Source organism: Panulirus ornatus, chromosome 33 (assembly GCF_036320965.1).
Source record: "Panulirus ornatus isolate Po-2019 chromosome 33, ASM3632096v1, whole genome shotgun sequence".
Classification (NCBI taxonomy): domain Eukaryota; kingdom Metazoa; phylum Arthropoda; class Malacostraca; order Decapoda; family Palinuridae; genus Panulirus; species Panulirus ornatus.
In genome coordinates this window covers 9,647,081-9,672,331 of record NC_092256.1, presented here as the reverse complement: position 1 = coordinate 9,672,331, position 25,251 = coordinate 9,647,081, and the positions used below count along the sequence as shown (strand labels likewise).

The 25,251-nt window shown below is 47.3% G+C and overlaps 1 protein-coding gene across 1 annotated transcript in view; it reads right to left on the bottom strand.

The window, feature by feature from the left end:
- LOC139759441 (uncharacterized) overlaps positions 1 to 25,251 on the bottom strand; it is a 64,852-nt gene that overhangs the window by 13,045 nt on the left and 26,556 nt on the right. The window contains exons 2-3 of the mRNA XM_071681553.1: positions 12,183 to 12,347; positions 2,238 to 2,404 (exon numbers count right to left, since the gene is read on the bottom strand). Of these exons, the coding sequence (XP_071537654.1) occupies positions 2,238 to 2,404; positions 12,183 to 12,347 (332 nt within the window). The remainder of the gene's footprint in view (positions 1 to 2,237; positions 2,405 to 12,182; positions 12,348 to 25,251) is intronic.

Here is a 25,251-nt window from a genome sequence, read left to right as displayed (position 1 = left end):
AACAGCGATACATTCCCTTCAGTCTTCCGTGCGTCGTCACTCACTTTCAAACGGAGTTGTGGTTTGTCTTCGAGTACTGAATGGTTCTTCAGCTTTCTTGTGTTTGGCTGTTTTGCTGTGTCTTTCACTGTCACTAAGTTTGGCAAACAATAAACAATGGTAGTACTTGCAAAAACATTTTGTGTAATCTTCCTGTACTTAACCACTTTTCATATCTGGGATCTTTCAACCACTCTGCTCTAAAACGTTTATATTTCTTACTGTTGTGTTGATTAAATGTAATGGCCTGCACACACACACACACACACACACACACACACACACACACACAACTAGCAAAGTTAGCTGTCCTTCATGGCCCACGGATAGTTCTGTCACCATCGAAGAGTCCGATTGAACATCTTCAAAAATTTTCGAACGTTCATTTCGATGAAAATTAATTAAGTGCAATATTTGTATTGTTTACCTTATTTCAATGGGTTCGATTAAACTTCTTAAATCACGGTGAAATATTTCAATTATTGTTTGAATCTCCTCATATACTGAAAAAACACTAGGTTTGTCGCAAAGAAAAAAAAAAGTTCTAAGACGCTAAATACGAAATTTAGGCGTTACGCCTCTTTAAAAAGCGCTAGATCTAACGCAAGAAGCGCTAAGTTGGCAACTCTGAATTCATATAGCTTCAACTCCCAAAATTATTTCTTTTTTATCATAAGCACTTCTTTATGCAGAAAAGTAATAAAAATTTTTACAATACTTTAATAATAATCTACTTATAATAAAGTCAGTCAATAAAAGAATATTTACAACATTCTTAAATCAATAAAAGACAACGTAATGTTATATTAGAGGACACTGTATAAAACAAAAACATTTTTCTTGAAGAAGCAAAAAAGGAAATACTGTACACAACGTCCCCTCCTCAAAAAGGCACGAGTCATCCCTCCGCTTGACTCACGACTAGAGGGCATAGGGGACAATGCATCAGCTACAATATCATCTTTCCCTCTTACAGGCTGAATGGAGAACTATATCATAATCTTCTAACATAAGTCTCTAACGGATTAACCGCTGATAATAGCATTCTTCATAGTGTTCAAAAACACTGAAGGATTATGATCCGTAAATGTCGTCCATCATGTGTTCAATCCATAATTTATACTATATTTCTTGCAATATAATGTTTTGTTGATTGTTTCAAGTGTATCAGTGATCCTGACCTATTTATCATTGAAATGTGATATGCACAAATTCAGGTTTGGTGTTTATAGACGTCACTTCCGACTTTTACCTCGAGGTAGCGGCGTCTACATAGCCTAGTTGTCATCGAAACAGTTAATTGAGGCCATAAGCCTGGGCTACTTGTTACGGGGTCGTGACCCACCGTAGTCGAAGGCGGGTGGGATTGTGACATTTCCTGTTACGACACTTGGTAAAAAATGTTCATATCCAATATAACATCTAAGCAACGACTTGCGCCATAGTGTCAAATCAGCCGTTTAACTCCACTGGCGTAAGTATGAAGTTTTGAATCATTGAACTGTCGTTGAGTTACCGTGGTAACAATGGGGTCAAAGAAACAGACAGACGGACGATGGGGTATGATGACACTGGCAATCACTACACTTCATGTGGTGAAAGTGGGGTTGGAAGGAGGGGAGGGATGATGATAATTCTCTATGAGATTATGTTAAAACGTCCATATTCTGCAGCAAACTGACACTTTATAAAGAATATATTTTCACGCTGTCTCCAAGCTGTACATATACTATGTGGTTCTACCTTAAGCCATGTCTCACAGCTGTTCAATTAGTCCGGCATCAAGTGTTTGTATACCGCCTTTAATCTCAGATTCATATCAAGGACAAGTCTAAATTCTCCATAAACATTTATATAACTTCATCAAACTAAGATCTCCAGGTCTGGGATGAATTTTGATTCTATGTAAAAATGGTCAAAGCAAATAAAAGCAACTACACGCGTCTTGTTTTCATAAAGTACCACGACCTAAACCACTTTTAAGGACGTTTCCCACTTCCTTCGCAACTAATTACATTTCCTCGTCTCCTGTGAGCTATTTTGTTAATATTTCATCTAAGGCTTGGCCTCGAAAAGGAATTCGGTCCGTGACCGGAGCAGACGACATTAGAAAAAGACTGAAACAACCCCAGGTGATTTTAACGTTAGGTAATACCATTATTCTCCCAGCATGGCAACAGTGTGGTTGTCGAACTTACCTGAAGTAGTTAGGGATGACAGCCGGGAGCACGGAGGCGGCTAGGGTCCCGTGCATTACCCTTAAGGACCCATAAAGGGCGGCAGCGGCCATTAGAGAGGGTCGGGTATGGAGAAGCGAGGTTTCCACCAGCCCTGTCTCCAGAAGCAGCCAGCAACACTCCACAACCTGCGTCGTACAGAAATGCAATCACTCAACCTTAACACCATTCTTCATCATGTATGTTACTTGATCCAACTCCATATAACTGCTTAAAGTCGATCCAAAACATATATACACGCATACCTTAAAATACGGTTCCTTCCCAGTTAATATAGCTAAAAAGATCAACGGTGTAGAAAACGGAGTAATAATATGAGACCCCAAGACAGAGAGTGGTGATTTACAGTGAGCTATCGTTATGAGTCAAAATTTTTGAGTAGAATTATCCAAAATGCATTTACTGAAAACCTTCAGAAAAATTATCACGTATCATAATCAATGAACGATTGGATCATGGGTATGTGTCAACTTCTGGTGATCATAACACAGCAGAAGGTGACAGGTCCTGATGATCATAGCATAACAGATGGCAGATCCTGATCATAACACAGCAGGTGTGGCAGCTCCTGGTGACTGCAACACTTGAGACACTAGACACGTCACAGTGAAAGTTAAGGGTCAGTAAACTAAGTACATTCCAGTTTACTATAACACAAACGAAGAGTTACGGTGTTCTCCGTCCCCCAACATACTACGCCACGACGCCTTTTCCTCCCCAGTCTTCGGATGGGGTTCCATAGACGTATGCAACTCTGTCGGCAACACTCTATTTATCATCAGGTTCGCAGTGAAAAAAAAAAAAAAGATGGAGGGAAGCAAAAACAGGGATCCCAACCCTGTACGAGACCCATTTGACGTGGGCTGCTTACTTAATGGTTACCACAAGGCAGCCTTGTTGACGTCAGGGATAAATTTACAGTCTGTTACATGATACAAGTAGCTGAAGTGTAAGTGGAAAAAGCTGAAGTGTAAGTGGAAAATCTGGACAACTGCATATAAGCCTATAACACAATTATCATAAGAACTGGTGTTGCAAATAAGTTAACCGTATTAGAACATATTATGAAAGTGCTATAAAGAATTAGAACATATGCTCAAAACAACTCCATACTGAAGTCCTGCATTGATTCATACCAGACAAAATATTAGGTCACTACAATGATTTCTAGGAGGCTCTATTACGAAGGGAAGAGAACAGATACCGTTTTCTTTGACACTAATGAAGTATTTCACAAAGTAAACACAATATTATGACAAAAGTTCGTAGATGCATTAAAGAGTTTTTAACAGAGAAAAAATTCAAATAGCACCTGGAACCATGGCTGTAGCAGATGTGTGATCAGCAGTCCCACAATGCACCGTGCTGGTCTTGACATATTTTGTAATAATAATCTCCGAAGTTGACACAAGCACAATGCTACATAACAAACAAATAAAGAAAAGCTACATAAAGATTCGAACATAATTCATAAATGAGCAGAGGAATAGCTATTGGAATATAATGAAGAGAAATTTGAACAGCAAGCCATGATACAGTTGCAAATTTGTCGACGCCTACATACATAAACGCAACACGACACAGAGAGTGTGGGGACCGCCAACGATCTGGAGCAGTGGGTTCCAAACCTTTTCCGCTCGCGACCCTTGTCAAAATACCGCAACACTCGAGACCCTCTTCCCCTGTATTAGCCTGTTCAGTTTCACTGTCATTCGACAATCCCTTTTGTGAGAAGTGAAAACATAAAACAACAAAACAATGAATAATAAATATTCTACTACTATTATACATCATATAGTGTCGTTTGGTACATTTCTTTAAAGTTTATTAATCTATACTCATATTTTTACTCGCTGATACTCGTCGTTTCATCAACTCTCCCCAACCTAGCTAGTGGGATGGTTGGGACTGAATCTGAGATCTTGCTATGCGTGGTTGGGTGTTTGTGAGATCCAGTCTCATGTCATCCTCCACATCCAATCTGTTTCTGATCTTCGTTTTCATTTGGACAAGTGTTGTAAAATTAAAATCAAAATCTTATGCAAAATTTCATAATGACAGTAATATATGCATATATATATTTCATACTATTCGCCATTTCCCGCGTTTGCGAGGTAGCGTTAAGAACAGAGGACTGAGCCTTTGAGGGAATATCCTCACTTGGTCCCCCTTCTCTGTTCCTTCTTTTGGAAAATCAAAGACGAAAGGGAAGGATTTCCAGCCCCCCGCTCCCTTCCCTTTTAGTCGCCTTCTACGACACGCAGGGAATACGTGGAAAGTATTCTTTTCTCCCCTATCCCCAGGGATAAATATATATTTTATGATACATAAAATTCTACGCACGATCACCACCTCGTCTTTCACCCTGACCTAGAGCGCAGAGTGCCCTAGACTCTCAATTTCTCCCAAGACTGTGACGTGTATATGAACATATATCCACGTTCTCTCAAGGCTTCGCGACCTTCCAAGCAACACCTTCGCGACCCCGAGGTTGGCAACACCTGATCTAGAGAGTGACTGGGGAACGTAAAATCTTGAATTTAGAAATCAACACTGATAACATGGTCATGCCAAGCCAAAGAAATGAGAGGTACGATAATAACTTTAAAAAAAAGACAGAAAACTGTTACATATATTCCACCTGTATACAGAAAGCAAAGTTGAATACTTCTGCGTTATTTACCCACCAGTTAAACAAATGGAAATAAACAACCTTCAGTGAATTCAGAAACATTTCACAATACAGATGAACTATCACGAGAGGCTGAACGAGTTCAATCTTTACAGCTTATAGAGGAGGAGGGAAAGAGACAATCTCTCCATGCCAGCATATAGAGGGCATCAAGAAAAATTTTATAAACAAAAGCCTATCGTACCGGAAGATACAGAATCAAGTTAGTAATAATGCCCAGAAACATTTCAAAAAGGTTATAGGAGTCCGGCGGAGAAGCTGGGACGACTATGATACAAGGAGAAATGATAAACAAACGGGGAACATCTGTAGAAACGTTTGATAGAAAACTTGATAAATGACTCACGTCGATCCCTGGGAGGCGAGTGGCGGCCGAGGGCAAGTGTTATTTAGCGAGCGAAAACTTGGCGAGGCTACGCGTTAGCCCTGACATCAGGGGAAAATCTCGTCATCGTAGGCACTCGTGCTTAGGTAAGTACACTCTCTATTTCAGGCACTCTCTCTCTCTCTCTCTCTCTCTCTCTCTCTCTCTCTCTCTCTCTCTCTCTCTCTCTCTCTCTCTCTCTCTCATACTTGCTTGCCTTCATCCATTCTTCACGTTATCCCGCCCTACAGGAAACAGCATCGCTACCCCCAGCTTCAGCGAGGTAACGCCAAGAAAACAGACAAAAAGGGCCACGTTCGTTCACATTCAGCCTCTAGCTGTCATGTGTATTGCACCCAAACCACAGCTCCCTTTCCACATCCAGGCCCCACACACCTTCCCATGGTTTATCCCAGGCGCTTCACATGCCCTGGTTCAGTCCACTGACAGCATGTCGACCCCGGTATACCACATCGTTCCAATTCACTCTATTCCTTGTGCGCCTCTCTCTCTTGTATGTTCAGGCCCCGATCGTTCAAAATATTTTTCACTCCATCCATCCACCTACAGTTTGGTCTCCCGCTTCTACTTGTTCCATCCACATTTGACATATGTATCCTCTTTGTCAACCTTTCCTCATTCATTCACTCCACATGTCCAAACCATCTCAACACACCCTCTTCTGCTCTCTCAACCAAACTCATATATATATATATATATATATATATATATAGCGCTCTCAATTGTCTCGTGTTTTATTTACATCAATATGTATCTTATCCCGTCACTCTAACACACCCATTCTTTCTAACACACTTACTCTCTCACACATTCACCCTGCATTCTCCCCCCCCCCCCCTACACACACACACACAAACACACACACACACGCACAAGGTCTTTGATGTTGTACCCCACAGATGATACAGATAGACATCCAAGATGGGGTCTAGCGGGTAACAAAAGAACGAAACAATGAACACATGTCAGAGTGCTGTCTCCAGCTGTGCTAGGAGAACATGTGAGGTCCCGCGGGGCTCAGTCCTAAGGCCCCTATTATTTCCTATGTACACCGGCCAAAATTCATCCGACACTGTTGGCGAAACCTGGCATCTAGCAAACGTAGTAAACACAATAATCGTAGTATTCATCCACCGTTCCGAAAGCAAATATAAGGGACACTTATTGGTTCATTACTGCTGAACGCTTTCTGTGTATTCACAGACAACAGTACAGTTACGAAGCTGTCAACATTCAGGTAATCAACTCGAAACCTCTTATAAACAGCGAGCATAATACAGAGGTATCGAATATATTGAAGCACGGGTGTAATGCTTTAACAATGAATGTCAGACACGCAAAACTACGAGAATAATGAACGATACAACGTGACAGTTCGTGAGGGAATACGACTATATATGTGAAACTCTGGCATTAGAAATTTATCTATTAGCTAGCTATAGCCGGACGCTATGTGAAGTAAAGCTTGTATTTATCCCTGTGTTGTGTGTTCATTCCCTGTTTGTAAAAGAGGGAAAAAAGGGGGCAACGCTGTATACGTGACTGATTATTTGTTTATCTATGTAGAGCAGAAGGAGGCAGACGATTTGTGAAAGGGTCAGGTGAGAAAGACAGTGGAGCAGCATTGTGACGAGGGTAGGAAGGTGACATGGCAAAATCAAACGGGTCACGAACACTAGGGTAATGTATGACACACATATTACGTAATTATCTTTCATGTTCACACTGTATGTATCCAACCTACCCAGGTCACAGTGGTCCGGTGTATTAAAAAAAATAATTATATGTGAATTACATTTACATGTTTATATACAGTTCGTTATAATTATGAAAGTAATGCAGTTATTTGTATGTTCATAGCATGTTTGCCAATATGTATAAAATCTCGTAGAAACGGAGAATGCGTGGACTATATTACTGCTTGTATTTACTAAGATCCAACAATATAATAACAATATCACCATAATTATGCTGTAGGCACGACATACTACGACATGCATTACCAGTAAGCAGGGGAATATTTACGTTGTGTCCACTTTGTGAGTTACCGAAAATTTCTGAACTGGCTTAGCATTGTTCACGAATGACAACAGGGTTATAAAACAAATTCCATCTATATCATGTATATGACTACCTGGGTAAGATATCAGACAGTACATAACACACGTGTTAGTATTGGCCTGAGTGAAAGTGGCAAATCACCAACAGAAATATCAAGAGAATTGGGAATGACGAAAGACACGGTCGGTACACCTGTGGTGACGAAGATGGCAGCAGCAGCAGTTGACGTGATCATCAGAGAACAAGACGACCACGTACGACAACTGAGGATCAGCTCATCAGAGATGCTACTGACGGAGACCATTTCCAGAATACTGTTGCCTGCCATTACGGAATTTTTTTTCACATTTATGTTGCAGCAGGAACAGTACGATGACGACGACTGCATGAAGTTGTCATAAACCATAGAATACCTGATAATAAAGATACACTAACTGACAGGCATCGTGAAGGCCAACTCACCTTTGCAAGGCAGCATATCAACAACAATATGGACTTTGTGGGACGTGCTATATGGAGCGAAGGAAAATCATCTTCTTCAACAACCCATGGTAAACAACACTGTTGTCGGCAAAATAATACAAGATATGAGCGTGAACATACATACGAAACTGTGAGAAGTGGTCGTGTGACGCGTAATGTTTGGGGGTGGAGGTTCATGCACAGCGTTGGAGAAATCACATCTATACAAGGACGGTTCACAGCTGACCAATATTTAGAAATTCTCGAAGAAGTTATCCTACCGATGCTTCCCTACCCAGGAAGAGTCATCTTTATGCATGACCAATCTCCCATCCACACGATTCGATTAGTACAACGCTGGTTCGCTGAACATCAAGACACCCAACTTTGGCTAAGTAAAGCCTGTGATTGAAATCCCACTGAAAATTTACGGGCAAACATAGGGAGTACGTGGGAACCTGGGGCAGAGAGAGCTTCACAAGCCTTGCTACAACACACAAATCCGGAGTAGGAAGCACGCATTTAGGAGAAAGCCAGATAGAGAGAGACGAGAAAATCAATGCCAAAACGCTTACAGTGTGAGACTGACCATGAAGGAGGAAGGACAGAATACGTTAGTTTGTGTTTGTAGTTTGATATCAAATCTGTTACATGTTACTAACGTGTAACTTGTGATCTGATCTAGGTATTAATAGTACCTTATGTGATATCAATAACTTACCAGATGAATGTAATATGTATCCACAATAGTTTGTATGTAATATGGTAGACAAACTTGCATTCGTTTTTTACTATAAATATGCCATATTGTGACGTGAATTACATACCGTACTTTCTTACTTAACATTCATTATGGATATATTACATTTTCTTCATGTGAAGTCATCTTAACGCCAAATTCAAAAACAACAATGTTTCATCATCAGTAAATAACTACCTGACCATGTGGTTAGTTTTGCAGAAATTAGTCTACATCCTATTTTGAAGTTATTTGTTGACGCTGTGTGTGACTTGCATGCTGTAATACTTCCTCAACACTTAGTGACATACGTCATACATTTACTGCCCACTGATCCCGACATTCAAGTAGCCTATTATTGAGGAGGAGTTGCTACGTCCTAATTTTGATTATGCAATCCCGTAATACATTAATTGGTTGAATCGTCTGTCACTGGGTTCAGGACTGTAGTGTAACATCCATGTGGTGGCATCTTGTATATATTTAGTGCTGTTTCATTTCATCCTTCTGAGCATGTATCGATCGCGAAGGTGGTTGCTTTTTGCTTAAGGCCTGTCTACACGAGCGGGCCTGATCGGCGGGTTTGCCCGTTAACGGGCAAATTCTGGCGGGCCTGCCCGTGAATGTTGTCTACACGACCTGAAGTGATGAACAGCCGGGCCTGCCCGACGATGTTGCCAGTAGCGGGTACGAGAACCATGGTGCCTAGCCTTGTCAAGAAAAAGATTTTGTGCTCTATGATAATAGCTTTGTGTCTCAAGAAGAAAAAGAAGAAAAGGATATGGTGTAAAGATTGGTTAAAGAAAAGAAGTATGTTTGGAAGCACTGCAACAATACTTCATGAACTACAAAGTAGTGAGGGACACGACTTCAGAAATTACCTGAGGATGAGTGTACGCACTTTTTACATTCTTATCAAAGGTGGAGTCATACATAGTGAAGAAAGACACAGTCATGAGAAACAGCATTACAGCAGAAGCTCGTCTGGAAGCAACTCTGCGATTTTTAGCAAGTGGGTCTACTTATTCGGAGTTGCAGTACAGTACACGCATATCAAAGCAAAGCTTGTCTCGCATAATGCTCTCTCATCTCCGCAGCAACAGCCTTCACTACTGTTATGCGTTTGTCTCTGTTCTTATAGCATTTCAGCTTCACATTCCATAAACATGGATTCTTACGATAAAGGTCAAAGTACGAGTAAGTGCTTTAGACCAAAAAATTGTTGGTGGCTCACTAGAGTTATCCTGGGCTGCCATCGTTAAATGTTCACAGTGCTACTACGCCGTGGGATGTGGGATGAAGGCCCGCTGTGGGTTCAAAATATTATCTTGCATCTGGCAGGGTAGAAACTCCAGCTACCGGGCACCAGCTCAGTGATTTCGCTCGGCGGGCTTTCGGGCAATTTGATCGTTTGCCCGTCAAATATGTCAAATATACCCGCCGATCAGGCCCGCTCATGTAGACAGGCCTTTAGGGTTATTACAGGGGTAAAACCTAGAAGCATTTTCCCCCCATTCCGTCCCATTCCATTCTCCCTCTCGTGTCTGCCAAACTGTCTGTAATCACACAGTTTCATACACACTTAGTTCAAAGTTGTGTTGCCTGCGACACCTACAGATTTAAAGAACTGCAACGTCATGACGCTCAGCTATCAGTGTACCCAGTGCAGCAAGAAGGACGAATTCACTGTGCACTCCAACCCACGCTATGAACGGTGGCGGAGAGGATACAGGGTACACACAAGGTCCAGGTCCAAGGTCACAGTCACTGAGGTACGCTGCAAGCTACAGTATAAGAAAACAAATACACGTCAGCAAGGATTGGGTGGCGTTAAATTCAGCAACTTGCACGGTAAAAGATTTTGTTTTGTATAAACTTTGAACTACGATGACTGTAGTATGTATCAAGCAAGCTTTAGAACAAGTGGATTATTTTTGATGAGAACACTTTGCAAGTACCTAAGGTACAGCATTAATATGAATGAAATGCTCATACATTGTAATATTTGGTAATAATCATCTTTAAAACTCATCCATTATAAAGTACTCAAGTATATAAAATGTGAAGCACTGTAGTAGGCAAAGCTTGCGTCTGGTCCGTTCTCATCAACAAGAGGGTCAAACTTCAGTGATCATTTATAGCCTAGCCGGGCAGCATCACCATCAAGACGTCACTTGAATATACGTATATCATATGGTTCTCCTTGCATGATATCATGATGGCATATGGTCATGCTTGTGCTGATTTAACCTAGCCGTATGTAAGATTTTGTTCATGTTTCTTCTGAATGATGGTTTGTGAGACAAACTGAACGTTAGTAAATGACAAAAGTGACTTACATAAACGGAGTGGGACATGTGAAGGACGATACACACAACGTTCATTGGTCATCGCTGGCACATACACAGCTCAGGGTCCAAAGAAATGCATCATGAATGGTAACAAACCTGAGTGGCCTCAGCCATGAAACGAGGAGGCAAGACTTTAATCATGATACCCTCCTATAAAGAGTTCTTTGTTGCTGGATGGGACTGGGTGCTGGGGTACAGTAGTGTACGGAGGGACATGAGAAGGCATTTCTTCAATTGCGAACTAAACCAAGAGAAAGTACATACAATTTCAGCAATATTAAAAGATAAGGGCTGACCAGTGAATGGCGTCCATCCAGGGTGTAATAACAAATACGTAATAACAAACAGGCGTGGGACTGATTCCCTCAACTTCCATATTTCTCGAGTTATAGTGATGGACTCTGCTTTCTGCTATGCTATAATCAATGTTATTCTCTAACCAGACACATGAAATATAAGTTAAAATATATACTCTTCCCTCGGACATGTAACAATATAATTTGTTTAGAATTGTCATCTCTAAGATCCCTATTTTGGCTTCCTCTCTTGCCAATCTATCTCTGTGGTTGTGGCTGAATCAGCCTTTGCTCCTCTCTCCATCAACAGAGGTGTCCCTCAAGGTTCTCTCTTGTCTCCCACGCTTTTCATCAACGACTTTCTTCCACAAATAAGCAAATCCGCCCATATGCTGCCAACTCGACACTGCGTTGCTACAGATACTTCAATTCTGCTCCTTTTTCTCTCAATTAATATGTTTCTCATCATGATTCAACTTGCTCAATAAACCCGGACAGGATACTTCAGTGGGGTAAAAGAACTCTGGTTTAGTTTAGTGCCACCAAGATCCAGTTTCTACCCATCTATCGAAAATTCCTCATAACTTTCCTCTCTCCTTTCTCTTGATTCAATGAACATACTTGGTATTACTGTAACATCCACTCTTTCTTTGGAAACTCCACATTACGGTAAATAGCCAAGCCTGTCTCTACGAACCTGGGTGTCCTGTTTAAATGTTGAAATTTATTTTCTCTATATTTCAGTTGACTTGGCCTTGATGTGGCCTTTTGTCTGAAAATGGAGCCTCCAACGTAAAACACACACACACACACACACAAAATATTGCTACCTCAAGTGTGTTCAAATATAATGTTTATAATTAACCTAACCAAAAAATCTTGTAAACTGCAACAATACAAGCGCATACCATTCCACTCACCAGCTGGTCATGTGAATTACAGGTGAGGTGCAGGAAGTAGTTGAGGAAGAAGGCTGGGTCAGCAGACGTCAGCCGGAACTGCAGGAGCGTCAGCACCCGACGCTCAAGCGCCAGCAGCTCCGCGTGAGTATGCTGCTCGAGGGCGACTCGCAGCAGGTCCGAGGTCTGACAGGAGAGTCAAGTGTTGTAGGATCGAAGCATTCGCTGAATAACTAAACACATGCAACGCTACTGACACACTACTGCTTGCTCCATGTACCCCGCTGATATCAAAACATTTATACGTTTCCTTTGTACTCTCTTTACCTGATATCTATACTTCTATCTATCTTTACCTGATATCTATACTCCTACCTATCTTTACCTGATATCTATACTCCTATCTATCTTTACCTGATATCTATACTCCTATCTATCTTTACCTGATATCTATACTCCTACCTATCTTTACCTGATATCTATACTCCTATCTATCTTTACCTGATATCTATACTCCTACCTATCTTTACCTGATATCTATACTTCTATCTATCTTTACCTGATATCTATACTTCTATCTATCTTTACCTGATATCTATACTCCTATCTTTACCTGATATCTATACTCCTATCTATCTTTACATGATATCTATACTCCTATCTATCTTTACCTGATATCTATACTCCTATCTATCTTTACCTGATATATATACTCCTATCTATCTTTACCTGAAATCTATACTCCTATCTATCTTTACTTGATATCTATACTCCTATCTATCTTTACCTGAAATCTATACTCCTATCTATCTTTACCTGATATCTATTCTCCTATCTATCTTTACCTGATATCTATACTCCTATCTATCTTTACCTGATATCAGTACTACTATCTTTCCATACTATCTAAATCATCTTTACCTGATATCTGTACTGCTATCTTTACCTGATATCTATACTACTATCTATCTTACCTGATATCTGTACTACTATCTTTCCATACTATCTAAATTATCTTTACCTGATATCTGTACTGCTTTCATTCCATGCTCTAAACTATCTTTACTTGATATCTGTACTACTATCTTTACATGATATCTATACTGCTATCTTTCCATACTATCTAAACTATTTTTAACTGATATCTGGACTCTTGTCTTTACCTAATATCTGCACTACTATCTTTTCATACTATCTAAAATGTCTTTCTAATAATAATATATTCTATACTTTCTAAAGATGATCTATTCTGAATTCCAAACCAAGATTATCTATTCTAAATTCCAAATTATCTTTTCAAATACATTTTGCATTAGAATACGGAAATCTATCTATATATGAAATATTCTAACACTTTCATTTCAGGGTTAGGGTGGGCTTGAGTGGGGCAGGGTTAGGGTGGGCTTGAGTGGGGCAGGGTTAGGGTGGGCTTGAGTGGGGCAGGGTTAGGGTGGGCTTGAGTGGGGCAGGGTTAGGGTGGGCTTGAGTGGGGCAGGGTTAGGGTGGGCTTGAGTGGGGCAGGGTTAGGGTGGGCTTGAGTGGGGCAGGGTTAGGGTGGGCTTGAGTGGGGCAGGGTTAGGGTGGGCTTGAGTGGGGCAGGGTTAGGGTGGGCTTGAGTGGGGCAGGGTTAGGGTGGGCTTGAGTGGGGCAGGGTTAGGGTGGGCTTGAGTGGGGCAGGGTTAGGGTGGGCTTGAGTGGGGCAGGGTTAGGGTGGGCTTGAGTGGGGCAGGGTTAGGGTGGGCTTGAGTGGGGCAGGGTTAGGGTGGGCTTGAGTGGGGCAGGGTTAGGGTGGGCTTGAGTGGGGCAGGGTTAGGGTGGGCTTGAGTGGGGCAGGGTTAGGGTGGGCTTGAGTGGGGCAGGGTTAGGGTGGGCTTGAGTGGGGCAGGGTTAGGGTGGGCTTGAGTGGGGCAGGGTTAGGGTGGGCTTGAGTGGGGCAGGGTTAGGGTGGGCTTGAGTGGGGCAGGGTTAGGGTGGGCTTGAGTGGGGCAGGGTTAGGGTGGGCTTGAGTGGGGCAGGGTTAGGGTGGGCTTGAGTGGGGCAGGGTTAGGGTGGGCTTGAGTGGGGCAGGGTTAGGGTGGGCTTGAGTGGGGCAGGGTTAGGGTGGGCTTGAGTGGGGCAGGGTTAGGGTGGGCTTGAGTGGGGCAGGGTTAGGGTGGGCTTGAGTGGGGCAGGGTTAGGGTGGGCTTGAGTGGGGCAGGGTTAGGGTGGGCTTGAGTGGGGCAGGGTTAGGGTGGGCTTGAGTGGGGCAGGGTTAGGGTGGGCTTGAGTGGGGCAGGGTTAGGGTGGGCTTGAGTGGGGCAGGGTTAGGGTGGGCTTGAGTGGGGCAGGGTTAGGGTGGGCTTGAGTGGGGCAGGGTTAGGGTGGGCTTGAGTGGGGCAGGGTTAGGGTGGGCTTGAGTGGGGCAGGGTTAGGGTGGGCTTGAGTGGGGCAGGGTTAGGGTGGGCTTGAGTGGGGCAGGGTTAGGGTGGGCTTGAGTGGGGCAGGGTTAGGGTGGGCTTGAGTGGGGCAGGGTTAGGGTGGGCTTGAGTGGGGCAGGGTTAGGGTGGGCTTGAGTGGGGCAGGGTTAGGGTGGGCTTGAGTGGGGCAGGGTTAGGGTGGGCTTGAGTGGGGCAGGGTTAGGGTGGGCTTGAGTGGGGCAGGGTTAGGGTGGGCTTGAGTGGGGCAGGGTTAGGGTGGGCTTGAGTGGGGCAGGGTTAGGGTGGGCTTGAGTGGGGCAGGGTTAGGGTGGGCTTGAGTGGGGCAGGGTTAGGGTGGGCTTGAGTGGGGCAGGGTTAGGGTGGGCTTGAGTGGGGCAGGGTTAGGGTGGGCTTGAGTGGGGCAGGGTTAGGGTGGGCTTGAGTGGGGCAGGGTTAGGGTGGGCTTGAGTGGGGCAGGGTTAGGGTGGGCTTGAGTGGGGCAGGGTTAGGGTGGGCTTGAGTGGGGCAGGGTTAGGGTGGGCTTGAGTGGGGCAGGGTTAGGGTGGGCTTGAGTGGGGCAGGGTTAGGGTGGGCTTGAGTGGGGCAGGGTTAGGGTGGGCTTGAGTGGGGCAGGGTTAGGGTGGGCTTGAGTGGGGCAGGGTTAGGGTGGGCTTGAGTGGGGCAGGGTTAGGGTGGGCTTGAGTGGGGCAGGGTTAGGGTGGGCTTGAGTGGGGCAGGGTTAGGGTGGGCTTGAGTGGGGCAGGGTTAGGGTGGGCTTGAGTGGGGCAGGGTTAGGGTGGGCTTGAGTGGGGCAGGGTTAGGGTGGGCTTGAGTGGGGCAGGGTTAGGGTGGGCTTGAGTGGGGCAGGGTTAGGGTGGGCTTGAGTGGGGCAGGGTTAGGGTGGGCTTGAGTGGGGCAGGGTTAGGGTGGGCTTGAGTGGGGCAGGGTTAGGGTGGGCTTGAGTGGGGCAGGGTTAGGGTGGGCTTGAGTGGGGCAGGGTTAGGGTGGGCTTGAGTGGGGCAGGGTTAGGGTGGGCTTGAGTGGGGCAGGGTTAGGGTGGGCTTGAGTGGGGCAGGGTTAGGGTGGGCTTGAGTGGGGCAGGGTTAGGGTGGGCTTGAGTGGGGCAGGGTTAGGGTGGGCTTGAGTGGGGCAGGGTTAGGGTGGGCTTGAGTGGGGCAGGGTTAGGGTGGGCTTGAGTGGGGCAGGGTTAGGGTGGGCTTGAGTGGGGCAGGGTTAGGGTGGGCTTGAGTGGGGCAGGGTTAGGGTGGGCTTGAGTGGGGCAGGGTTAGGGTGGGCTTGAGTGGGGCAGGGTTAGGGTGGGCTTGAGTGGGGCAGGGTTAGGGTGGGCTTGAGTGGGGCAGGGTTAGGGTGGGCTTGAGTGGGGCAGGGTTAGGGTGGGCTTGAGTGGGGCAGGGTTAGGGTGGGCTTGAGTGGGGCAGGGTTAGGGTGGGCTTGAGTGGGGCAGGGTTAGGGTGGGCTTGAGTGGGGCAGGGTTAGGGTGGGCTTGAGTGGGGCAGGGTTAGGGTGGGCTTGAGTGGGGCAGGGTTAGGGTGGGCTTGAGTGGGGCAGGGTTAGGGTGGGCTTGAGTGGGGCAGGGTTAGGGTGGGCTTGAGTGGGGCAGGGTTAGGGTGGGCTTGAGTGGGGCAGGGTTAGGGTGGGCTTGAGTGGGGCAGGGTTAGGGTGGGCTTGAGTGGGGCAGGGTTAGGGTGGGCTTGAGTGGGGCAGGGTTAGGGTGGGCTTGAGTGGGGCAGGGTTAGGGTGGGCTTGAGTGGGGCAGGGTTAGGGTGGGCTTGAGTGGGGCAGGGTTAGGGTGGGCTTGAGTGGGGCAGGGTTAGGGTGGGCTTGAGTGGGGCAGGGTTAGGGTGGGCTTGAGTGGGGCAGGGTTAGGGTGGGCTTGAGTGGGGCAGGGTTAGGGTGGGCTTGAGTGGGGCAGGGTTAGGGTGGGCTTGAGTGGGGCAGGGTTAGGGTGGGCTTGAGTGGGGCAGGGTTAGGGTGGGCTTGAGTGGGGCAGGGTTAGGGTGGGCTTGAGTGGGGCAGGGTTAGGGTGGGCTTGAGTGGGGCAGGGTTAGGGTGGGCTTGAGTGGGGCAGGGTTAGGGTGGGCTTGAGTGGGGCAGGGTTAGGGTGGGCTTGAGTGGGGCAGGGTTAGGGTGGGCTTGAGTGGGGCAGGGTTAGGGTGGGCTTGAGTGGGGCAGGGTTAGGGTGGGCTTGAGTGGGGCAGGGTTAGGGTGGGCTTGAGTGGGGCAGGGTTAGGGTGGGCTTGAGTGGGGCAGGGTTAGGGTGGGCTTGAGTGGGGCAGGGTTAGGGTGGGCTTGAGTGGGGCAGGGTTAGGGTGGGCTTGAGTGGGGCAGGGTTAGGGTGGGCTTGAGTGGGGCAGGGTTAGGGTGGGCTTGAGTGGGGCAGGGTTAGGGTGGGCTTGAGTGGGGCAGGGTTAGGGTGGGCTTGAGTGGGGCAGGGTTAGGGTGGGCTTGAGTGGGGCAGGGTTAGGGTGGGCTTGAGTGGGGCAGGGTTAGGGTGGGCTTGAGTGGGGCAGGGTTAGGGTGGGCTTGAGTGGGGCAGGGTTAGGGTGGGCTTGAGTGGGGCAGGGTTAGGGTGGGCTTGAGTGGGGCAGGGTTAGGGTGGGCTTGAGTGGGGCAGGGTTAGGGTGGGCTTGAGTGGGGCAGGGTTAGGGTGGGCTTGAGTGGGGCAGGGTTAGGGTGGGCTTGAGTGGGGCAGGGTTAGGGTGGGCTTGAGTGGGGCAGGGTTAGGGTGGGCTTGAGTGGGGCAGGGTTAGGGTGGGCTTGAGTGGGGCAGGGTTAGGGTGGGCTTGAGTGGGGCAGGGTTAGGGTGGGCTTGAGTGGGGCAGGGTTAGGGTGGGCTTGAGTGGGGCAGGGTTAGGGTGGGCTTGAGTGGGGCAGGGTTAGGGTGGGCTTGAGTGGGGCAGGGTTAGGGTGGGCTTGAGTGGGGCAGGGTTAGGGTGGGCTTGAGTGGGGCAGGGTTAGGGTGGGCTTGAGTGGGGCAGGGTTAGGGTGGGCTTGAGTGGGGCAGGGTTAGGGTGGGCTTGAGTGGGGCAGGGTTAGGGTGGGCTTGAGTGGGGCAGGGTTAGGGTGGGCTTGAGTGGGGCAGGGTTAGGGTGGGCTTGAGTGGGGCAGGGTTAGGGTGGGCTTGAGTGGGGCAGGGTTAGGGTGGGCTTGAGTGGGGCAGGGTTAGGGTGGGCTTGAGTGGGGCAGGGTTAGGGTGGGCTTGAGTGGGGCAGGGTTAGGGTGGGCTTGAGTGGGGCAGGGTTAGGGTGGGCTTGAGTGGGGCAGGGTTAGGGTGGGCTTGAGTGGGGCAGGGTTAGGGTGGGCTTGAGTGGGGCAGGGTTAGGGTGGGCTTGAGTGGGGCAGGGTTAGGGTGGGCTTGAGTGGGGCAGGGTTAGGGTGGGCTTGAGTGGGGCAGGGTTAGGGTGGGCTTGAGTGGGGCAGGGTTAGGGTGGGCTTGAGTGGGGCAGGGTTAGGGTGGGCTTGAGTGGGGCAGGGTTAGGGTGGGCTTGAGTGGGGCAGGGTTAGGGTGGGCTTGAGTGGGGCAGGGTTAGGGTGGGCTTGAGTGGGGCAGGGTTAGGGTGGGCTTGAGTGGGGCAGGGTTAGGGTGGGCTTGAGTGGGGCAGGGTTAGGGTGGGCTTGAGTGGGGCAGGGTTAGGGTGGGCTTGAGTGGGGCAGGGTTAGGGTGGGCTTGAGTGGGGCAGGGTTAGGGTGGGCTTGAGTGGGGCAGGGTTAGGGTGGGCTTGAGTGGGGCAGGGTTAGGGTGGGCTTGAGTGGGGCAGGGTTAGGGTGGGCTTGAGTGGGGCAGGGTTAGGGTGGGCTTGAGTGGGGCAGGGTTAGGGTGGGCTTGAGTGGGGCAGGGTTAGGGTGGGCTTGAGTGGGGCAGGGTTAGGGTGGGCTTGAGTGGGGCAGGGTTAGGGTGGGCTTGAGTGGGGCAGGGTTAGGGTGGGCTTGAGTGGGGCAGGGTTAGGGTGGGCTTGAGTGGGGCAGGGTTAGGGTGGGCTTGAGTGGGGCAGGGTTAGGGTGGGCTTGAGTGGGGCAGGGTTAGGGTGGGCTTGAGTGGGGCAGGGTTAGGGTGGGCTTGAGTGGGGCAGGGTTAGGGTGGGCTTGAGTGGGGCAGGGTTAGGGTGGGCTTGAGTGGGGCAGGGTTAGGGTGGGCTTGAGTGGGGCAGGGTTAGGGTGGGCTTGAGTGGGGCAGGGTTAGGGTGGGCTTGAGTGGGGCAGGGTTAGGGTGGGCTTGAGTGGGGCAGGGTTAGGGTGGGCTTGAGTGGGGCAGGGTTAGGGTGGGCTTGAGTGGGGCAGGGTTAGGGTGGGCTTGAGTGGGGCAGGGTTAGGGTGGGCTTGAGTGGGGCAGGGTTAGGGTGGGCTTGAGTGGGGCAGGGTTAGGGTGGGCTTGAGTGGGGCAGGGTTAGGGTGGGCTTGAGTGGGGCAGGGTTAGGGTGGGCTTGAGTGGGGCAGGGTTAGGGTGGGCTTGAGTGGGGCAGGGTTAGGGTGGGCTTGAGTGGGGCAGGGTTAGGGTGGGCTTGAGTGGGGCAGGGTTAGGGTGGGCTTGAGTGGGGCAGGGTTAGGGTGGGCTTGAGTGGGGCAGGGTTAGGGTGGGCTTGAGTGGGGCAGGGTTAGGGTGGGCTTGAGTGGGGCAGGGTTAGGGTGGGCTTGAGTGGGGCAGGGTTAGGGTGGGCTTGAGTGGGGCAGGGTTAGGGTGGGCTTGAGTGGGGCAGGGTTAGGGTGGGCTTGAGTGGGGCAGGGTTAGGGTGGGCTTGAGTGGGGCAGGGTTAGGGTGGGCTTGAGTGGGGCAGGGTTAGGGTGGGCTTGAGTGGGGCAGGGTTAGGGTGGGCTTGAGTGGGGCAGGGTTAGGGTGGGCTTGAGTGGGGCAGGGTTAGGGTGGGCTTGAGTGGGGCAGGGTTAGGGTGGGCTTGAGTGGGGCAGGGTTAGGGTGGGCTTGAGTGGGGCAGGGTTAGGGTGGGCTTGAGTGGGGCAGGGTTAGGGTGGGCTTGAGTGGGGCAGGGTTAGGGTGGGCTTGAGTGGGGCAGGGTTAGGGTGGGCTTGAGTGGGGCAGGGTTAGGGTGGGCTTGAGTGGGGCAGGGTTAGGGTGGGCTTGAGTGGGGCAGGGTTAGGGTGGGCTTGAGTGGGGCAGGGTTAGGGTGGGCTTGAGTGGGGCAGGGTTAGGGTGGGCTTGAGTGGGGCAGGGTTAGGGTGGGCTTGAGTGGGGCAGGGTTAGGGTGGGCTTGAGTGGGGCAGGGTTAGGGTGGGCTTGAGTGGGGCAGGGTTAGGGTGGGCTTGAGTGGGGCAGGGTTAGGGTGGGCTTGAGTGGGGCAGGGTTAGGGTGGGCTTGAGTGGGGCAGGGTTAGGGTGGGCTTGAGTGGGGCAGGGTTAGGGTGGGCTTGAGTGGGGCAGGGTTAGGGTGGGCTGGAGTGGGGCAGGGTTAGGGTGGGCTTGAGTGGGGCAGGGTTAGGGTGGGCTTGAGTGGGGCAGGGTTAGGGTGGGCTTGAGTATAGCAGGGTTAGGGTGGGCTTGAGTATAGCAGGGTTAGGGTGGGCTTGAAAGGGGCAGGGTAAGGGTGAGCTTGAGGGGGGCAGGGTTAGGGTGGGCTTGAGTGGGGCAGGGTTAGGATAGGCTGGGAGGAGGACAGGTTAAAGGTAGGCTCGGGGAGAGGACAAGGTGATGGGGGGCTTTGGAATTCTCGACACAGAGACTTGTCCTTGTGTCACCATCGACAGCCAGAATCCAAATGACTGAATGTTTACAGTGAAGATGTGCCTTACCCTCTGCTTCCAACTCTATTGTATCTCCTCACTGAAACTTGCTTTGGGAAATGGCTTCGTTTTAAGTGCTTTATATAGTTCGTTGTGATTGCAGAAGCATATGCAGAGCATAATTTTGAGCTAATATCTCACAGATCGAAATTATGAGGTTTATCACCGTATAATTATGTAGTACTCCTCTAAAATATCAGCAGATCCCATAAAAATCCTCCAGTAACCTCGTGTGGTAGCCAGGGTGAGAGTAAAAATATTGCAATATTCGTGTGTTGCTCAGGAACGCATGACTTGCTCTCTGTGTCCTGTTTACTGCCATCCGGGGCCGTGTTGGGGGTTCATTGTCATGAGTGACTAATATTTAGACCATAAATTTGCAAAATAAGTTGTTTATTAATATTCCAGAGAAGTTGAGTAGTTTTTTTTTTTTTTAAGGGTCTGATGACTTTTACATGTGCATGCCTAATTTCAATTAACACCATGTTTTTTTTCGGATTACAAATGTCGCCTTAATTAATGTCGAACATTAAGACACAGTGCTCAAAATCATGCTTCGGTGGTATTCATGTAATCACAACGAATCGTATAACAAACTAATAACATAAAATAGCCATTTCTCGAAGCTAGTTCCGATGCGGAGCTAAAATGGATATCTTACCTTCTCATTTTGTCATACTGTAACTTTTAACACATTCATAAGGCCGAAAGGTGGTGCGAACAGTAATAATTACCATCCATCAGTACGTAACACTAGGAGCGCTGGAGTAAAGTGTTACACTTATAACGAAGTAGGACCAGCAGAATAAAACAACTATAGTGGTGGTTGCTCCTGTCACGTCTGGAGAGACTGCTCGTCCCTGGACGTTCGTCAAAATTTCTTACAATCATAAACAGAATACAACTTTAAGATCAAGGTAGTTTCATGATGAATGAAGCACACATTTCTGTGACTTGCGATTACTGTTTGTGTGTTTACGGTGAGTTCTACAGCCCTGTTCCAGACCGTGTGTTGTACGAAAGTATTGTGACTCAAAACTCTAGACTTGCGAGCAAGTGACAATTTTTTAAGGATACAAACTTTACCAGACTTCGACTCAGTATGCGAGTTTGAACTGACAGCTAACGTTAACTTATCCCTGATTCAAATCACTTCCAACGAAGGAAGTCACAGCTTTGGGCTCATAGTATATTGGTTCTTAATATACGTGTTTTGACCACCGACTAAAAATTTGGAAAGTGGTGTTAAACACATTCTAAATGGTCCACTTCAATGTAGCAAAAACGTAGCAGATGGAGAGTAACGAAATGTTTCCTCTCATGCTTAGTAAGAGCAATTGCCTTTCGGGTGTGCAGCCTGCATACTACTACTTCACCACTTCCTAGGCAGTGGCAGGTATCCAAGGAGTACAGTATGTGGTACGACGCTCACTTAGGCTAATATGCCGAGATCAGAAAAGCATGACGGACAATAATGAGGAAGAAAATTACGCACGAGTAATCTAAAGACGACCAGTCTGAAATATTACGAATAAAATTCATTAAATATTGCTCCAGATCTACCTCAAGTTGTACAGAGAAGGTACACCTTTATCTTATAAAATCATGATTATAGTATCTAAGGTAATCAGGACTGGTTTAGTAGGGTCAAGACAGTGACAAACCTCCTCGTAGTCGGAGGCAAGACGGGCAAAACGCTGCTCCTCCAGCCTCAGGCGACGTATGCCGCTGGGGAGCCGCCCCTGACCTGCAAATGTTCAGTATATCACAAGATTTAGATATAAGTTCATCACAAAAAATAAATAATTTCATACGTTGTTTCTGTAACCGAACAACAAGTATCTTGGGGGAGGCTGGATCATGCTTACACTGGCCTGAGGACAGGCGTAACTCATGCCTGGGAGGACCAAGCCTTCCCCTCTGGTGGAGGCGAGGTGGCCCCACCCCACTGAGTCGCCTCGTCACCCTCCTGAGGCGGCCGCGCGTCACACACCGCCGTTGGGCGGTAACCAATCCTGACAAAGTCTGGGTGGGTGTGGCTGCGTCGGGAAGAGGCTCTGGAGACGCCAGCGAAGGACGGCAGGCGTGCCTAGCATCATTATCAGTTTCATCTGCATCTTCGGCAAGATCCTCTGGCTGGACCTCGGCAGAAGGCGAGGGTAGTAAGGGAGGAGAGCGTCCAGTTTCACCAGCGGGAACACAATTTTCATTTAGGTTACGAGGTGAAGTGATGTTCTTGTAAAATGGCATCCCAACGCCCTAGGCGACTATGGGGAATCAATGCCAAGCTAAGAATACACACCTCAGGGAATCACTGGAGAAGTAGGAGGTGTGGTGGACGCCAACATGGGATGATGGTGTGGCAGTAAACACCACAGCTTATGCACTCGCGCAGCCACGCCAATGTTTACTCACTCGGTACCTCCTAGCGTAGCGCCCAACATCCCGGGCGAACGACCATCCATTAATTTCTTTGATATCTAGACATCTTTTGGATCCTTACTCAAGCGCTTTTCTAGTTTAGCAAATTACCTCCTCTTTACAACCGCTCACCAGCGACCAGAAAGTGTTCTGTGACGATATAATCGTCAGTTATAATTCAATTTCACTGCGCATAATTAGCGAACTTAATCATTCAAGCGATCACAGGTTTCCATCACATTTGTAGGAAACTGTTGCTAATATGAATAAAGACACAAAGTAATTTATCTCCTAATTCCTCCAGAAATGTGTGCGGACATGCGCGTTGTCTTGTCCTCTTCTAAATTACGGTGGACGGTGTAATTTATTCTACAAGCATACGCAAGGGAGGGAGAGTCCCGTGCAAGTCACGTGCGAGGAAAGGCCTGATGCAGGTCACACAGTAGGAGACATGCAAGTCACTTGGGAGGGAGGGTCCGGTGCAAGCCACACGTGTGGGGCTTGGTGACAACGAGAAGCATAGTGAAGGTTACACGGGTAAGAACGTGTGATGGTCATACGCGAGGGAACATGTGTATGCCACACGGGAGGGAGGGATCTGATGCATGTTACAGAAAAGGAAAAGACCTGATGTAGGTTATACGGGGAGTGGTGTAGCGCAGGTTCAATGGGAGGGAGGGCTTGATGCACGTCATACGAAATGGAGAAACCAGGTGCAGATCACACGGGAGGAAGGGGCTTAGTAAAAGGGAACACATGTGGAAGGGGCATGGCGCAGGTCACACAGGAAAAGACCTACAGGTCATAAGCGTCATGCCGGGGGTAAAAATATGTTACATGTTAGGGTTACGCAGCTGTCGACGGAGGAGGTTGGAAAGCGAACTCCTCTGATATCTCGAAATTGCTGGCGAACTTATCCAATTCTTGTGTTGATCGTTATGTGACTTGAGAATCTTATTAGTTTCTTTGCGCACTATGAATCCTTGATGTCCAAGATACGACACGATCACCGACACTCGCTACGATGCTTTTAACACCTACTCATACTATGCCTTGAGTGCAACTGATGAAATGTTTCGAGCCTGTATCCAGGTATGAAATGGAAACCCTAGACTCGAAACAGTTTCGAGTCGAGTGAAATGTAATCTTTTTCAGGAGTCCGTAGTAAAAGTTTGAATGAGTCCGATTAAACATTACTAATGTTTAAGGGCCTTAGTATTCTTTTTTCCTCTCTCTAAAAAGAAAAATATAGTTTCATGCATTTGAAAAGCTACCCACATTGATGCTTTAAATGGACTAAATGTGGAAACGGTTAAGTTTGTCCGCACTCCCCATCACTGTAGTTCGGTAATCTAGCATTGCTTCTAAGGCATAGTGATTTAATATTACTGCTTATACCATTGCAATACCTCTAAAGTTTCTATCTACTTTTCATCTTAATAACGGAAGATGTATTAGTGTAATTCTTTCTATGAATATTACCTGACTATATCATGGTTCGCTCTACATGCTTCGAATTGTCAATGGCGGTGACACAATAGTAATATAATTACTGTATGGTTAGAAGTTAGCGACTGTGATCAATACCATGGACATTGCATAACGAACCATTGAGATGGCATTCAATAACGGATCACAGAGATAAAACTTACTCTCTTTAGATAACGTATTTTGAAATATGTAAACAGTAGATTGTAAACAAGCTTATCTTACATGACCTGTTAGATGTTGAATATATCCTTTTACTATTCTGACTCTATTTGTTGACCAGCTTATGAGCTACATATGCACTTTATAAGTTGATCAGCTCTAAAACAAACAGTATCTCATCTAGCTACTACACTATTCAACATCTGCCCTTCCTTCAAGTTACGAGACGTTATTCACACTGAATTACCCTACGTTCTTGTCCTTGTTAGTACTTATTCTTTACGGTGTAACGCAAAATGTGCGCTGACACAAATCGTTCATTTATGTTGCTTACCGACAACTGGGGACAGAGTCATAGACAACGTATGAATAGTTTGAAATTATAGGACGACTGATGGAAAATACATTGAAGAAAATAGAGCTCCATTACAAAGAAAAGGGAAATTATTTTTACTTTAAGGGGCAAGGAAGAGTTTCTTCAGCCCAATTGCCCTTGCTTCAATGTGGTAGGGTTATGTCAAATCATTTGTTTTATCAGAAAATAAATGCCTCATTGGTTTTCAAAAACTGAAAACATTATAAGTTTATATTTCCTAAGGAAAATGGACTGGGTTCGAATCAGGACAGAGAATGATCTTCCTAGGTAGGAAAATGCAAGTGATGAGCTTGGTGTAACGTGAGGTCAGCCGTTAACAAACATTTAGTCAATGCACTAGCTAAACATGCCCCAATCAAGGCCATTTCGGATGACTGAAAAAAAAAAAGATTAATCAGGGTTCCGTAGGAGATTGTAACTTTACAAGGGAAGCAAAGTCATGTGAAAAGGAAAAGAGAAAAGAAGAAAGATAATTCCACAGCTTAGCCAATCCTCGA